General features: G+C 32.4%; 3 protein-coding genes across 3 annotated transcripts in view; 2 read left to right on the top strand and 1 right to left on the bottom strand.

The window, feature by feature from the left end:
• Positions 1–626: 626 nt before the first annotated feature.
• Positions 627–1,898, top strand: HELRODRAFT_172716 (hypothetical protein; the record flags this gene model as incomplete). The annotated part of the gene is made up of 3 exons (XM_009019370.1): positions 627–699; positions 973–1,053; positions 1,735–1,898. The coding sequence occupies 3 exons, from the start codon at positions 627–629 to the stop codon at positions 1,896–1,898; spliced, it is 318 nt and encodes a 105-aa protein (XP_009017618.1).
• A 9,599-nt stretch (positions 1,899–11,497) lies between these two features.
• Positions 11,498–12,274, bottom strand: HELRODRAFT_172715 (hypothetical protein; the record flags this gene model as incomplete). Its single annotated transcript, XM_009019369.1, has 1 exon — positions 11,498–12,274. One exon carries the CDS (start codon positions 12,272–12,274, stop codon positions 11,498–11,500), a length of 777 nt encoding a protein of 258 aa, XP_009017617.1.
• Positions 12,275–16,317: 4,043 nt separating this feature from the next.
• The window catches only part of HELRODRAFT_172713 (hypothetical protein), a gene marked incomplete at both ends in the record, with an annotated part of 2,427 nt that continues 734 nt past the window's right edge, over positions 16,318–18,010 (top strand). Inside the window, 3 exons of the mRNA XM_009019368.1 lie at positions 16,318–16,367; positions 16,980–17,160; positions 17,607–17,963. Coding sequence (XP_009017616.1) covers positions 16,318–16,367; positions 16,980–17,160; positions 17,607–17,963 — 588 coding nt within the window. The remainder of the gene's footprint in view (positions 16,368–16,979; positions 17,161–17,606; positions 17,964–18,010) is intronic.

The following is an 18,010-nucleotide window of genomic DNA, read 5'->3' as shown; positions in this document are numbered from 1 at the left end:
ATCTGACATAAAAACCAGCATTTTTTAAACAAATTTGTCTGATGATGGGAGTTTTGAAGAAGATCTGTCATATTTAATCTAAGCTGTAAAATGTTATCCAATTTGTTAAATGAAATTTTATTCATATATTTATAAGAAAAATATCCACAGTAAATTTTTTTTTCTTAATGTTTCTTAGAAGTAGCAAACCAACAACAAACTCGCATGTTTGTAGAGAATCAACAACTCAACACTGGCTGCATAAATGCATATAATAGATGAGTTTGTTCACATTCAAATCTAGTGACGTGGGAAACTACGAATTGAGAGATTTTTACGAAAAAGTTTACTCAGGCGTATTGTAGATGAACATGATTGTCGACAAACAAGCTCATACAAAATCATATGTCTGGTTTGACATTGATTGCTATGAAACAAAACGATCTATTTGTAAGTTAGAATGTGTTTATCGGTGTACAAAAAACAAATGAGACATTTTTCCCTAAAAAACAGCAATTGCAGAAAAAAACAAACTGTTTGGGTTCAAGAATTCAATACATCATCAATCGCTGATAATTTCAAGGCTTGATAATCCAAAACAAATATGGAAGACTTTTATGTCATTACTTGGTGAACAGAAACACATAATGTACGACTGCTCCACCAATCACAACTCAAGAGTTTTGAACACATCTAAAATCCAAGTCCGCCAAAATTCAGGTCGACCAATTGCTTTTTCCCCTGGTTTAAAAGTATTTCCGAGGCAGATTTAAAGACAATCATTTTGTCTTTTTCATAAAAACATGCTGTCTCGATCCTATTCAAACATTTTCTGGGTAAAATTTGCTGATAAACTTTTACCATTTTTATCAAAGCTGGTCAATAAACGTTGTGGAAAAGACCTGGTCTAGGAACAACGCTGTGGCCAATTACAGAGCCATTATGAACATTATTTTCGTATACAAAACAATTGAAAAAATTGTCTCTCGCCAGCTCCTCGCTTACCTGAAAAAAACTCACTACTTCCAAAAGTATTTGACTCTTCGTTGTATTTTTATAGTATTTGCGATAAACGTTAGTGAATTGTTCTTCCGAAAGCGATAGTTTCTGAACGTTTATTTGATAGCTTGTGAACATTAAATTTATTAGTGAAATTAATTGACGTCGATTATTGATTGATTAATTAATTATTGTTTTGTAAATGATTAAATCGATAATTTGGAAGTTATATTGTCTTTATTTTTCACTTGGATTAAACCGGGACAATTATAACATTGGTGTCAGAGGTGGGATTTTTGGTAAAAAATAAATGAGCATCGTTGTTGAAAATTTTGATTTTTTTTTTGTTGACAAGTTATTTTGTAAAAAACAACATGAAAAAACTACATCAGCTTAAATTTGTGCAACCCAAAGAAGAGTAAAAAAAACAAAATCTTGCTACAAGTGGAAACAGAAAATCATTGATAGCACGCCTAATGGAAGCATTTGTTAATGAAAACAAGAATCCAGATAAATTCGAGTTTGACGATCAGGATGTCGAATCAAATGCAGTTGTAAACATTGGGGCAAACACTGAATTGATGGCACTACTTCAAACGATATCAAAAAATTGAACAACAATCAACACAATTGAACAATAATCAACAAAAATTGAACAGAAGAAAGATCAAATTAATGCAGAAATTGAACTACAATCAGCAAAAATAAAATAGACCAGAAACCAAATTAATGCAAAAATTGAACAACAATCGTCAGAAATAAAACAAATAAGTGATCAACTTGACGCCAAAATTGAACAACATTTGAGAGAACTCAGAGAACATTTCGATGTCAAAACTGAGCAGCAATCGGCCGTGATCAATGCAAAAATAAAAGAACCATGTGATAAGAATGGAAAACATTGCGTCGAACATTTATAAAGCTCATTTTGAAGCAGCAGCAATGAATTATGGCTAGAATGAAAATGAGCGGGCAACGGCTCTTGTGGTAGCGTTACAAGAGTCAGCTGCAGAAATTTTTCAAACGATCCCAGTCGAGAACCATTCCAACTATGAAGTTCTGGTAATGCGTTAAATGCTTTTTGTGTTTTTCACCATAATTTACGGTATGGTGAAAAACACATAAAGCAAGTATATCGATCCCAGTTACAAAACCGGACGCAGCAACCTGAGCAGCTGTCATAAGATATTGAACGGTTGACTGCTGTCATACTTTACGTACGACATACAACATAGAGGAAAAACTGCATTGGAAACGTTTATAAAAGCTGTTTGAAATTTAGATCTTAAACAAACCCTCATACTTGCGGACAAACAAAACCTTAAAGACGCCATTGCCTACAGTCTTACATTCGAGTCAGCAAAGCATGCATCAAAGACTGACGTAAAGCTGCGCCAAATTTGTGAAAAATGTTTGTGTCAAAGGATGGTTCTAAGACAGAAAAGTCAGAATTATTGTGCGCTAAATTGAGATGAAGTGTTATCAAAATTTGTTGGAAATCAGTTAGAGACAGAAAATAAAGAAAGGAACCATCAGAAATCAATTTGGAAAACAGAAAAGTGTATATGACAAAGTCAGAAAAAGAAAATTTGGATTTTTTGGACACATTTGTAAAATGAGAAGAGACAGATTGATTAAGATGGTACTAATGAGGATAAGAGATTGGAAGAAAAAAGTTGGTAGACTTGCAATGAATAAATGACATTACTGAATGGACTGGTGTTGATATTCTGAATTTAATAAAACTGGCCAAAGATAGATAGAAAAGGTTTTTGGAAAACAAAAAAATGTAAAAAGCATGCTTAGATGTACACCATCGACCTCGACGGTCCTCTGATGGACAAAGGAGGATCATTGATGATGATGATGAAAATGCTGTTATTGTGGAGAAAAAGGATATTGCCTTAAAAACAATTGTTGTCGTCATTGTGCAGCAACATGACACAAACGAATAGATAGTGATCCCGCGTCACTACCGACTGCCTCAAACAAGGAAGCGGAAAACTAGTAAAAGCCAATTTTGTGGGGCAGAAATTAGCTGGTAGAATTGACATTCCCAGTATCGTGATTAAAGTCTTTAGGCTGCATCAAAATCAATACGACCTTTAGTTGAATAGCATAGTTCAAATTTCCTAGTCTTTGAACCTCGCCAGTGGTCTTAGTAAAAAAAAAAGACGGCGGCAACCACTTTTGTGTAAACTACAGAAAGCTAAATAAAGTGACATAAAAAGATAGTTATCCACCACCTAGAATAGATGACATCATGGACACATTGTCCAGTTCACACTAGTTCTCCACACTAGACTTGAAAAGCGGATATTGGCAAGTAGAGATCGAGAAATACGACTGAAAAAACAGCATTTTCAATAGGATCAGATTTGTGGCAATTCACGGTAATGCCGTATCGACTGTGCAATGCTCCAGCTACCTACGTTTGAACAACTAATGGAATGTGTATGTCTTGTCTACTTAGACGATATAATTGTTTTAGGAAAGTGATTCAGCATATCGAGAATTTACGAGATATATTTTTGAGATTTCGAGTAGCGATTAAAGCTGAACGTTAAGAAGTGCACATTTTTTGCAAAAGAAGTAAATTATTTGGGATATGTCATATCTTCCAATGGAGTGAAGACAGATCCAAGTAAAGTAGAAATGGTGAAAAATTGGCCAACTCCGAAAGTTAAAAATGATTTGCGCAGTTTCTTCGGATTAGCTACATACTACCTCCCACAACAATGCCGATGCTTTTTCTTATCGACTTTGTTTACCAGTTTGTAAATACTGCAGTCAATTAGAAGAAAAAGTGCAAACAAAAGCTGTACAAAATATTACGCGAAAACGTTAGAAAATGGATGGACACCGGAAAAAATTGCAAAACAACTCCTCTCTACTCTCCAGTCCGATGAGGTGGTGGAACGTTTTAACCAAACACTAATTGAACATTTGGCCAAAGTAGTTGACGAAAACCAAAAAGACTGGGACCGACAAATACCATTGTTTCTCATGGCCTATCGAAGTGCCGTTTACACAGCTACTACAAGTACAACAAATATGAAATATGGTGTACCACCTGAGGCGTACCAAAATCAATAACAGATTATGTGGACAATCTCCGTCGGTTGTTAAATAACATCCACCAATACACGCGCCTGAAGTTAAAAAAGAATAATGAAACAACCAACACCCGATACGATCAAAAGGGAAACAATGCTGGATTTAACATTAACGATTTGATATGGCAGCATAACTTTCATAAGAAAAAAAGACGGTCTCCAAAGTTTCATCGAAATTGGGAAGGACCCTATCAGATCATAACCCGATTGAACGACATCGTGTACCGAATTCAAAAACATCAGAAGCCGCGGGCGAGAATGAGATTGTTCATTTGGACAGACTGGCTCCATTCTATGCAGCCGTTGCAACGGACTCTGTTCGAGACGAACAGAACTGAAAGGGGGGCAGTGTTATAACCGTCACAAATATATTTGCTAGAACCTTCTGACAGTTAGATATCTAGGAAGTTTGAGAAGCGCTGGTAAGACGGATATATAACGACATGCGAGTATTGATTGTGGTTATTGAAAATTTGATATTAAAAAACGATTGATTGTTAGTGTCGAAAGCAATATTTGATATTTGACTCTGCGTTTTATTTTTATTATATTTGCAATAAGCGTTAGTGAATTTTTATTTCGAAAGCGATAATTTCTGAACGTTAATTTGTGTGAACATTAACTTTTATTAGTGAAATTAATTGACGGCGATTATTGATTGATTAATTAATTATTTTGTTTTGTAAATAAATAAATCAATAATTTGGATGTTATATTGTCTTTATTTTCCACTGTGATTAGACGAATTCGTCGTCGATCGGGACAGTTATAACAATATCATTGCCTGCACTTCTTGATGTAAGTGCTACTTTTGGCAAAGTTGACCACAAGATTTTATTGAAGCGTCTACTTTATTTAGTATTGGTGGTAATGCCCTCAGGTGGTTTCAGTCCTGCCTATACGCTTTTGATAATCAACTTTACTGATTTGGGCTATTACTTCAAGTTTCCTCTCTTTTGTCAAATGCAGTAGACTTAGTTGATTGCTGGATATCATCAAAAAAGCTTAAACTCAATGTCAAGAAAATTCAATATTTGTGGACGGAAACGCCGCACGGCCTCAAGCGTTTAAATGGCTACAAAAATTCAGTAAAAAATTTCGGGGTCATATTGGATCCTCATCTTTCATTTAAAAAACATATTCCTAAATTTTGCCAGCGTTGCTTTTACCAACTCCACAGAATAAGCTCAATCAGACGTTTTTTGACAGTTGAGTCAACAAAAGCACTCGTTTTTAGTTTTATCTGGAGAAAAATTGACTACTGCAACGCGATTATGTTTAGTATCAACCTATTCCTACGTGATGATTTGCAGTCCGTTCAGAACATCGTGGCGAGACTTTGGCTAGTTGTTCGAAATTAATAACTGCGGTCTACTGAAATCCTCCGATTATGGTGATCCGGTCCTTCCTAAATTCAATTTGTCTCGTTTAGGAAAGAGAAGATTTTCCGTTTCATCTGTGAAAATCTGGAACTCACTACCTGCAGATTTGAAAAAATTCAACAACATGAACCGACATGTTTTCAAAAAACGTTTAAAACATCATTTGCTTTGACATTCCCGAGTGAAGCTAGCCTTTCTAAAATTATTCAATAAGGGCGCTCCACAAATCTTTGGATAGAGATACAGAAGCATACATGTATATTGTGCTTATATAATAAATAACTTTATAAATTTCTAACAATAATATTTCTATGTAAACTTTAGATTGCTTAATACAATTTGAGTAGTAAACAAAATAGAACTCTATTCATTATGAAATAATTGTAGATGATCTATCATTTGATAGATATTATATTTAACATCCAAATTTTAAAAAGATGGGCAGTTTAAATACGGATTAATTTTCGTGTTGCGGAAAAATTTGTATATATCTAAGGATGTTAATTTTATTTGAAGAAGTTAATTCTGTTTAGAGTATTTAATTTTTTTATAATAACATTAATTATATTTTGTTGTTAATTTAAAAATTTTGTTGCAAAATATACTCTACAGAATGTCAATGTATTAATAACATTTGTCCGCGTAATCACCATCTTCACAACCTTACAAAAGATTGCCATCAACATTGAAACATTAGACATAATCGATTTTCTAAATTATTTTTCTATTTTTTCATCGGCTATAATATTGACCACTTGCTTTTCCTTAACATCAACATGTTTCATATTTGTTTTAAATCTTTTTTCATTATTATTAAACATTGTTTATTATTTTTAACGTTTTTGTTGTTGTTTTTATTGAACATTTCTTTTTTCTCTTGTTTTCAAAATTTGTCTTAAATTTTGTTATTACCACTCACTCATTTCCAATGTTCCCAATGTCACCACCACCCCAACCACCACAGCCCCCATCCAACAATTCGTCAGCACCTATATTAGTACTGCTGCTTCTTCTACTCACTTGCTCCCTCCCTCTCACATTTTCATTGGACTGCCATGATTCGCAGGACAGGCAGGGCGTGTGCCGGGGGGCAAAATATTGTGTCCAGGTCAAGTTCCACAACGAAAATGAAGGTTGTTGGTTGACTGACTGTTTTCTTTATTAGTCGAGTGCCTACTTATTTATGTGAAGAATTTTGTTTAGTATATGAAAATAATCTTTTGACATACTGAATTGTTGATGTTAAATTAGTTTATCGATCGTGTGTTAATATTTTTGCAGATTAATTTTTAATTAAAAAATTAATTGTATAATGTTATTTAGTTTAAGCTATTGGTAACTATTCGATATTTTAGGTACTACACAATTGGTCGATGTTTGGTCTAATTAATGTTTTTGAATGATGTTTTTAACCAAAGAAAGTTCATAAAATAACAGAGTTAAAAAACATTGATTTTCTCAAACAAATTTATTAATTTTTGATGGTGGAGGTGCCTGGCATCGATGATGCAGTGTCCTGGTTCAAATGTATTGAGATCTCCGCCCATCACATTTAAAAGTGTGTGATGCGTTGATTCACGTGTGTTTATGCAGCATGTGTTTGTTGTAATAACCTCTGAGGAATATCTAAGAAAGAATGATAATAATAATAATGATTTTTATAGCCTAAACCTTACATTATTAACTTATTGTTTTTTTTTTAAATTTTTTTTCATCGAAATTTTTCGCTGAAACTTCAGACGATGCGTATGACAGCCCAGATTACCATCTAACATGTGATAAGTACATCTACCAGTACAAATGCGTTGGCCACATGCCAGTCAATACTTGCTTTTATTGCGACGACCGAGATTTTTGCAATGGAGTTGTTTCGATAATAATTAGCGGAATGTCATTTTCATACTGGTTTCGTTTTATTTTTATTATAATTTTTATTTGGCGCATGCTGTTTAATGTATACGTTTAAATATTCATAATATAATACTACATTAATTTATACACTGTCTGTTATGTCGTTGACTGGCCGGATATTATTATTTGTAGGATAGTTGGCTGGATAGTTAATGATTATATTCAAAAACTGGACATAGTTTGTCATTTACAAAATATGACTGTTTAAACTTTTGTCGGCATATATATTTATTTATTTATTTGAACAAAGCACGGGCTATTGCCCATTACCGAATTTACAGGAAAAAAAATACATAGTATTATACATGCATACCACGATACATTCGTACAATTGCTTCACAAGTATAATCACGAAGATAATGCATTATACCATGGCAGATTGAAAATAATTTCCAAAAACAATAAATTAACACTAACAGTGTCTTGAGTGTCACCATAAATGCAAACTTATAAACCAAAATATAATAAAATACTTTATCCATCTAACCCCATTAATCCCATCCTACACCTGAATAGCATAAAATTAACTACACATTTCCCATGCAATAGAAAAAATAAACAAACATTCATGCATCCATCTAATTTCCTTAACCTCCCCTACCCATATACCAACTCATATACCCACCTACTCATAAATCATTGATTATTATATCAGATAATTATATTAGAACCTAAAAATTTCATTAACTATTTACCAATCAATAAAAAAAACCAAACAATCATATGAAAAACAATAATAATAATAAGAAAGTTATGAAGTCAATATAAAATATAATTAACCAAAAAATTTATAAATGAAATACGCACATGCATTCAACCATAAAATGGGTAATGAAATAATCAATCCAAGTCAATCATACATATTCCCAGTCATTACTGATAAAAAATAAAACAAGTACATATTTTTACCTATATTTATGCTCATATTTTTACCATATGATAATTATTACATTAACCTCATAATAATGGGTATTATAAATGTTGCATAAGTAATTCTCTCATTAATCCACTCCCATCCATCCATGAAAAATTCTTATTCAATCATACTAATAGATTAAAAATCTCAAACCATTCCTACTTATCAGCACACTCATCCAATTGAAACGTCAGTTTAAAAGTATCACCTATATTGAAATTTAGCATCACCCCAAAACAAATTCAAACGAGATTTAAAAACATTTGTATTTGGAGAGTCAAAAACAGATTGCGGCGTCTATTCCAGTCCGCGACTACTCTGTTACAAAAAAAAAATTTTCTAACATCCTTGTGAGATAAACCTGTTGACAACTTCATATGATGCCCTCTAGTTCTCCCATCATTATTGAGCAACATGAACGAATGATCAGTATCTGGATTGGCCACCAACATTTTAAATCAGGTCCGCTCTAGTTCTTTGATATTTCAAAGAATGCAAGTTCAATTTTTTTAATCTATCAATATACTCTAAACCATAACAAGAACGGATAGATCTAGTAGCTCTTCTTTGAACTTTTTCAATCATTTGTATTAGGTTTATGTGATGTGGGCACCAAACCTGTACCGCATACTCTAGATGTGGTATGACCAAGCCTTTGTAGAAACATAGGTAAGCTTCTTCATCAATAAGTCTAAAATGCCTGTTTATGATGCCCAACATTGTGTTGGCTAACTTAACTTTACTATATATATGATCTCTAAAAGTGAGTTTATCATCAACAAACACATTTAAGTCTTTTATTACTTTGACTACTTGGATCACTTGTTTGACCTGGGCAGAATCCCACATTTCATAAATATTATTATATTTATTCCCGAACTTCAATACGCAACATTTATCTACATTTGGAATCATACGCCAGACATTTAGCTAATTTTGCATATTGTTCACATTTAGTTGCATGGACTTCAAGTCATCTGGACATTTGATAATTTTAAACATCTTTGCATCATCCGCAAAAGATATATATTCTCACATGCTGAAGGGAGATCATTAATATAAATTGTAAACAGTAGAGGTCCCAGGATACTACCTTGGGGAACTCCACTAGTAGCATCAAACTTTGAAGACAATGCATCACCCACTCGCACCCTGAAGTTTCTCTTCTTAAGATATTCACTTATCCAAACAAGAATTTTGTTATCGAATCCATATTTCTTTAGTTTCAGTAACAAACAATTGTGAGATATCCTATCAAAAGCCTTCTCGAAATCAGTATATATGACGTGTACCTCCTCATCACAATCAACACCCATTGTAACTTTATCCAAAAATGTCAGCAACTGAAGAGTCGTCGATCGTCCGGGCAAAAACCCATATTGATTTCGGTGAAATAAATTATTCGTCAGAAAATAATTAAAAACATGGTCCTTAATAATTGATTCCATCATTTTACAACACACAGAAGTAAGAGAAATAGGCCTGTAGTTACTAACAAAACTTTTACTTCCTTTTTTGTGTATTGGTATTACTATGCTAGCCTTCTAATCTGCTGGAATCATACCGGTATCTAGTGAACATTGAAAAATTTGCCTAACTGCAGAAACAACAACTGTTTTACTTTCCAACAATATCCGTAAATGAATATTATCAGGCCCTGCAGATTTGTTCTTATCCAATAAAGAAATCTTTTTAGACACTACGTCATCATTGAACCGCAATTCATCCATTCCGGCAGCCGGAACCAATGGATATAACGAGTTATTATAATTAACCTCATTGTCAAGTTTATAAACCGATGAAAAGAACTTTGCCAAAGCTTGGGCTTTTTCATCATCACCCGTGAGATCTGTGTTCTGTACTCTGAGTGTTTCAACCCTGCCACTGTTGTTATTTTCTTCTTCACCTGTTTCCAGAACAGTTATGGGTTGTTATGATAGTTTCTGGCAATAAATTCTGGTTATCTCTGTCCAGCTGTTTACATTCTGCTCGAACTTTATCTCTCGTAGACCTGAAACTTTGCAATAAGTCAACGTCTCCATATTTATAGATTTTTTTCCAATAGTAGTGCTTAAGCTTGATAAGTCGCCTCAGTTTAAAGTTGACATGCTTAACAACACAGCTACCACATATTTTCATAGGAACATATTTTGAAGTAGCCTCACTAATCAAAAAACAAAATTTTTGCCATAAATTTTCTACGTTGCTCTTTTGGTCTACATCCACAGTTGCATCAACAGATAACATGCTAGAAAGATATTTGTTAATTGCATCGTACTGTCCAAGATTAAAACACAACTTCTTCCTAGGTTTACTGTGCAAAACTGAAATTTCAAAAATTTTAAATGAAATCAATAAGTGGTCACTTCTGCCCAGAGGAGATGAATACTGCAAATCTGATACGCAATCTTCAGACGTGATAATTAAATCCAAAACATGAGGACAACTGTTAGTTCTATATCTTGTTGGTTCGTTGACATGCTGCAGCCAAAACCTATCATCAATAAACTGCAAAAATCTATTTTCAATCTTGTAGTCAGAACCTGCACAAACTCTCAGCTTCCAATCTATATCTGGAAAATTAAAATCACCCAAAACAAGATGTCTACCAGACAAATCACCAAACTCATTCAAGACACCAATGAGATTGTCATTATTATCATTACTTAAATTAGGACTTCTGTAAATTACCATTAAATTTAAATTTTGATCTCTGACGTTAATCCTGGCACACAAATATTCATCAAATATGGAATCCAGTTGAACACTAAACAGCTGCAAATTGATTTTGTAATATAACATAATACCTCGATAACTTGCTTTGCAGAAATTTGAAACCAGGTAACTATATCCAGGCAAATTAAATTCGTTAATGTTCCATGAAGAGTTTTTAACATTTTTAGGGTTTACTTCATTTATAACTATTAAATCATACTTTAAATCCGATGCATCTAAAAATAGATTCAATTCTGAAAATTTATTTGTGAGACAATCAACATTGGTATACAAAACATTAAGCACATCATTAGGATTCTTTGCCACACTAGGATGATTATAATTAAACTCACTGCCTTCTCTTGACTTTGATCTCTTTATAAATTTGTCTTTTTAAAAACAAATACATGAAACTCACTTGGTTGTCCTTTTATCTTAAATATCCAGTTATTAATGTCGTCCTTTTCTGCAATTTTCTTTTAATCATCGAGAAGCTGTTTACAAATATCTCTATCTAATTTAATAAGGTCATGGTTAATGTAGACTCCATTGAATGATTTACTCCTCCTCAGTTTGAAACAGTTTTCTAGTATCAGGTTTTTAGTAGTTAAATTCAATAATTTAATTAAAATAGGCCATGGCTTTTGATCGTTCACCCTTTTACCGAGTCTGAATACATTTGAAACCTTCTTCTCCAAGTTTTCATCAGTTATCTCTTTCAACAACTGAAGCATTTTCTCTTTATCAGCTTTCCAAGAAAAACTTTCATTTTCTGGTATGTTGAAAATGACTAAATTGTTTCGACGGATATCTCTTTCATTAGCAACATCCAGATGATTTTTTGTGTCCAGCACCGATGAATGTATTTCCTTGACATTTGTTGTCAAACTCTCAATATTACCTTTAACTACTTCATTCCACTTTTTTGTCATTTCCTCTTCCTTGGCTACCTGATTTTTTACCTCATTGAGACTATTCTTCAAGTTAGTTTGTTCCCTCATCTGTTCTTTTAGCATCTCTTCTCTAAATGTGACTTTTTCCATCATCTGAGTTAGACATCTGACTTCATTTGCCATTTTTTCTTCTAACTGTTTGATAGCAACAAGCAATCCTTCCTCCTCATAATTAGTCAGTGTTTTTATTCTTTCTTCATTTACTTTCCTACAACCTTCACACAGATGCAATCCCGCAATATCACTCATCTTATTGGTCACCTTCTTTGTCCGTGCGGTTATGTTAGGATTAGTGTTTTCCATTTTCACTTTCTTTAGTCGGCGAAATACAACAGGATTTGAAAATTATTAATTAAATAAATTTTCCAATACTGTTAATAACTTAAAATTAAATTTTTTAAACTCGAAATTGATAAATTTATTGAAAAATTTAAATTGTGAAGAAAACTTTCCGAACGTAAGTGAACTATATATATATATATATATTTATATATATATATATATATATATATATGTATATATGTTTTGTACATATATATATATATATATGTTTTGTACATATATATATATGTATATATATTATTATGTTATATATATATATATATATGTTTTGTACACGTATGTGCAACGTATGTTAAAAATTAGGATTGTATCGCTTGGACCAAATCTGATCGATGTGACTAATATTTTATGTTTTGAATTATGTAATGAATTATGTTTTGATTATTAGCAGGTCATCTGAGTCAAATGAAAAATATCCGATTCCGGCGCTTCAAAAATTCTTACCCCGGCCAAAATCTCCCACTCCGACACTTTGATTACCAAACCTTAACACGACCGAGAAAATAGTATGATAGACGGTGAATGCACTGTTTCCGTAGACCTGGATAAACAAAAAGTTCTTTAATCGTTTCCTAAAAAGTTTGATGGTTGGTTGTTGACGGATAATGGCGGGCAAACCATTTCATATAGAAGAAGAGTTGTATGATGAAGATATGATGGTTGAGACGTATTAATAATAATAGATTAATAACAGTGGCGGATTTAGGGGGGCCGGGGAGGCCATGGCATCCCCCGTTATCATCTGTTCAATTCAGAATACAATTCATATTTTAAACTTAAATTGTGTTTTGCGGCACAAAATAAAAATAATTCATGTTTTCTTAGTATATTTTTTTATTGAAAACTAATATCAACAAAAAGTAAATCAAAAAATATTATAGTCTTTATTTATTTAGACTTTTCATTATTTTATGTTTTGTTCGCAGTTCACGTTTTATTCCATTTACAATTTGGCGCGTCTTAGATTATATTTTTTGTTTCATAAAATCAGTTTGCATTTGAATTCGTTTTAAAATTAAAAAAATGTCTTTTAAAAAAAGTAGTTATTTTAAACTTTTTTCAACCGACTACGGCAAAAAAACCGAAGCAGTGCGATGATCTCAATACAGTTGAGGCTGTTAATGGTAATACATAGATATTTCAATAATTGCATATGAAATAATTTTGTATTTTCAACTAAAAAAATTAGCAATAAGCTGAATAATAAAAACATTTCTTGGGTTAGGTTTAATGCGTACCAGTCATTACCCGACTAGACTTGAATTAAGTTTGTAGTATTTAACTATTCAGCTCTGGTAGGAAAATTAAAAAATTTAATCTCAACGTTTTTTTTCCATTATAGAATCTGATGTCTTGAAAGAAGGCCTTTCATTAAATTTAAACGATGACATGACTGATGTTTCAGACAAAACTGGTAATTCATGTCAGAGTTTTTCAAAGAAAACAATGCCTTTAGATATTGGACAATATGCAACTGCAGAAATCCCAAGCATTTCGAATAATTTAAGATACGATCTTTTGAAAAATCCATAGAAACCTGACGAGAATTATAAATTTTCATTTGTGTTGGATGGTAAAAGAAAACGGTTTTTCAAATTCCATTGGTTTCAAGAATTTTCCTGGCTGTCTTATTCTGATTTGAAAAAAGGAGCATTCTGTAAGTTTTGTGTATTTTATGCTAATCGACATCCATCATGTGGCTCAGTCGGAGTATTTGTTATATCATCTTTAAATCGTTATAAATCAGCTTTAGATCAATGGCGCTGTCATCAAGCGACATCTTTTCATAAAGAGGCTACAGAAAAATCAGAAATGTTTCTGCGTTTGATTAAAAATAAAACTAATGTTTTAGAGTTATCAAACTCCGCTCTTTCCACAAAAATAAAGCAAAACAGAAAATTGTTTAACACTATTATTGAAACTATTAAACTTTGTGAAAGACAGAATTTTGCTTTGCGTGGACACCGGAATGACGGTGCATTAGATAACAAATCTGATAACAATCAGGGGAATTTCAGAGCGCTATTAAAATACGGTACTGAATGTACAAGATTCATTGGCGGATTTTGGGGTAAGGCCGGAGAGATCATCACCCAGTTGGGAGCAGTATATTTATTAAAAGAACTAAGTTTTTGCATGAAAAACACCATTTTATATCAAAAAAAGCCTAATTTTGGCAACGCTACCACAAATTTTGGTCCCCTGTCCAAATTTGAAAAAAAATTAAACTTTTAAACATTTTTAACATTTTGGCCCCCCACCCGTCAAAGTTGTCTAGATCCGCCACTGATTAATAATATCTAACTACATGATATTAGTCAATGTTATTTTATATGATAAATTAAACACTATTACAGAATTAGAAAAATCCTCATCTTACCTATTCCACACGTTAAAATCGTTCTCAAAGAAATGTCACATACTTATTATTGTCAAAAACGTCTACACATTTACAATATTATTCATTTAATGCTTTATAAAATATTATTATTATGTTCATCTCTACCAAAAACAAATTTAAATAATTAAAGAAATAGATCAACACGGACCATTATGATTTACTTAATCAGATTAAATGTGTTAGCATTAAAAAGACCACCACAGTCAGCACCTTATGAATGTTACAAATGTAAATGAATGTAGCGGCATTGCAGTAGGAACGATTATTGCATATGAAATAATCAGCGGTCCAGCCGTATTTCCTCTCCAACTCGTAATATTCCGTGTAATATGGCGAGCAGCTTATGTAGGTTACGTTGATGTCTGATCCTGCAAATGTTGAAAATTTACAGTGTTCAAATTATTTGTTTGTAACCATCTCATTTAATTTTTTGAAAACTGCAATCTTTAATACAATTTTAGTTGATTTGTTCACTAAATGAAAATGTTAGCGGTTCGTAAGTGTTCTACAACCGGGTTGTAAGTGGGAAATGGTGATCATATGGGCCACGATATAGCTCTGAAATTACTAAGCTCCATCTCTACGGCATTGTTTGATTGTGTGATCTGGATCTTTGAACACATGCAATTATGTGTGTACGTTGTGTCAATGACAAACTTGCAGCATAAAGAGAACAGATGTTATGAACCATATTATCAATTCGAATTTAAATTATCATTTATAACGAAATAATTTAGTTAAAAATGAATAAAATATTTAATAACTTTTTGCATTGGTGTAAACCACAATTTTCAAGCAGTAATCAACAACTTGACAATTCTCGTGCTGCCCGCCGTAACAGTTGAGGCCTAACGTGGCACAGATGCTGTTCGATAGCAAGATGAGTGTTGGTACTATGATGAAGAAGTTTGTTGAAATCATTTAAACTAAATTCGTTACCAGGTAAGTTGATTATTGGAACGGATATGTTGATTCGTTCAGTTGGCTCTGTTGATTTACGTAGAGCCTTATTTTTATAAGTTGGTTATCTGCTAAGTTAATGTTGAGAAAATAACGCGCGTATATAAATGGAATACAAACATATTTGAACGCAAAAGTTTTTTTTTGACTCAAAACTCAATTAAAATGCTTTTTAAATACATTCCCCCAAGTAAAGGTTTTGGTCTATTTTTTTAAAAATCAGAATCTCACAGAGGCAGAATCTGTTACAACATGCAAGAATATTATAAAATTAAAAAATAAATAGAGTTAAAAGGGTTATATATATATAAAGTAAAGTATTGAATTATTGAATTAAAAATATGTAAGTGTTGAAACTAGTGAGTGGCAGTTTTGATTGGTGGAAAGTAAGAGTGGATGTTTAGTTTCCATTTTCTTGAATTATCTAGAGTGGAGTGGAGCTTTCATTTGCATCTCATATTTGTCATTTCCGGTACTTGCAAAGAAAAATTAAATTCGGTGACGCTGCTCTAGACCGATTAGCAAAATAAAATGTTTCTAATTAGTTAAATAATAATAATAAAATTATAAACAATAAAAATGCGTGAACTACAAGGGAAAAAATAATATAACATAAATATAACATTAAATAATATAGCATAATATGATTCTGTGCCCACACTCACCGAGAGGACATTTAATGGAATATATCAGGTGACTAGTTTTCATATAGTTTTCATATAGTTTTCTTACTACAGTTATTTTTGAAAATATGGGCGGCGTGATGGCCTAGCGTTTTTGGTAGTCCATAATATAAAAAGTTAAACATTTTTATTGTTTATAATTTCATTATTATTATTTAACTAGTTTAGTTTATAGAAGAAAGGATAAGAGAAGATACTAATAAGTAAAAAGAAAGATCATTAGAAAAAGGTATAAGGAACAACTAATAACCAAAAGAATTTGATTAGATTAAGAAATTTTTGCGTCAAATGTAAAACCTAGATTATGAATTAAGTTGGAAAAAGAGATTAATTAGAAATAACACATGGGATATGGTTAAACTTTCATATGCGGTTAGAATAAAAAAGTTCAAACTTGGAAGAAATGAACCAGTGATGACGAGTACTTAGTACATTTGTACTTAAGTACGTACTTAAGTACAAATGTGGTACTAAATATATATATACTCAAGTACATATAAAAATCTGTACTTAAATACTTATACTTGAGTACTTTTTTCAGTACTTATACTTGTAAGTGATACATTTTTCCTGTAAGTACCAAAAAAATATCAAGCGATCATCATTCCATCCTTCAAACAAGTCTACACCCTATATTCTGGGGTTCCAACCACCAAGGTCACAACCATGACGGAATATATGGAATTAATGTAAACCTGGACATCAGTCACACTTATAGGTCACATGTTTTGTCTTATCATCTTGGGGTGGTTGCTCCTCCTCCACCAACTAATTCAACATCAACAAAGAACATCACCAGAAAAGTCATCTCATTTTACCGTCGCCATCCTTTACAGAGTAGTGCCTGCCTTCGACATCTCAACAACATCAACTTCAACAATTTCTTTAAATTAAGCATCATTACCACCAACAATATTCTACCAGCAATTCTTAATAATGGTACTATTAATTTTGGTAATATTAATATTATTAATGATGATAATAGTTTTACTAATAATAATAATACTTGTAATAATAATAATAATCATAATAATAATAGCAATAGTGTCAATAATAATGCTAATAATAATAATAATAATAACAATATTTACGATAATATGGTCATAACTAATTTAATAGATAATTTTCTGCAACAATATTTTGACACATTTTTTAACATTATCAACTCAACTTACAACACGTATTACCTAACATCAAACACCACGATCAAAACATCACTCTTCCATTCATCAGATATCTACTTCTCTAGAAAAATAAATTCATGAAATCAGAACTCAATCTCAAAACTGCAGCGATCACCAAATACATCAACACGCTTATCATAAACTTCAACTCAAAAACCTTCACTAACATCAAGCGTGGAAGCGAAGCCATATGGGACCAAGTTAACAAAATTAGAGGCTCTGATAAATCATTCAACACTCCAACCTCACAACACATTGATACCAACACACTCAACACCTACATGTCTACCGACCTGTTCTATCAAACCCCACCAACTAAATCAACAACAATTAATAATCATCATCAACATCAACAACCCGTCCTACACATGCTAAAACAGGCCTGCCCAACCGGTATAAGGTCCAGACAGTCTACCATCATGGTTTTTACAATTCGTCGCACCATTCATCTCCAGCACCTATATCGCTC

This window comes from Helobdella robusta, assembly GCF_000326865.2.
Source record: "Helobdella robusta unplaced genomic scaffold HELROscaffold_24, whole genome shotgun sequence".
Classification (NCBI taxonomy): Eukaryota; Metazoa; Annelida; class Clitellata; order Rhynchobdellida; family Glossiphoniidae; genus Helobdella; species Helobdella robusta.
The sequence above is the reverse complement of the archived record's forward strand: the minus strand, read 5'-3'. Positions and strand labels throughout refer to the sequence as shown.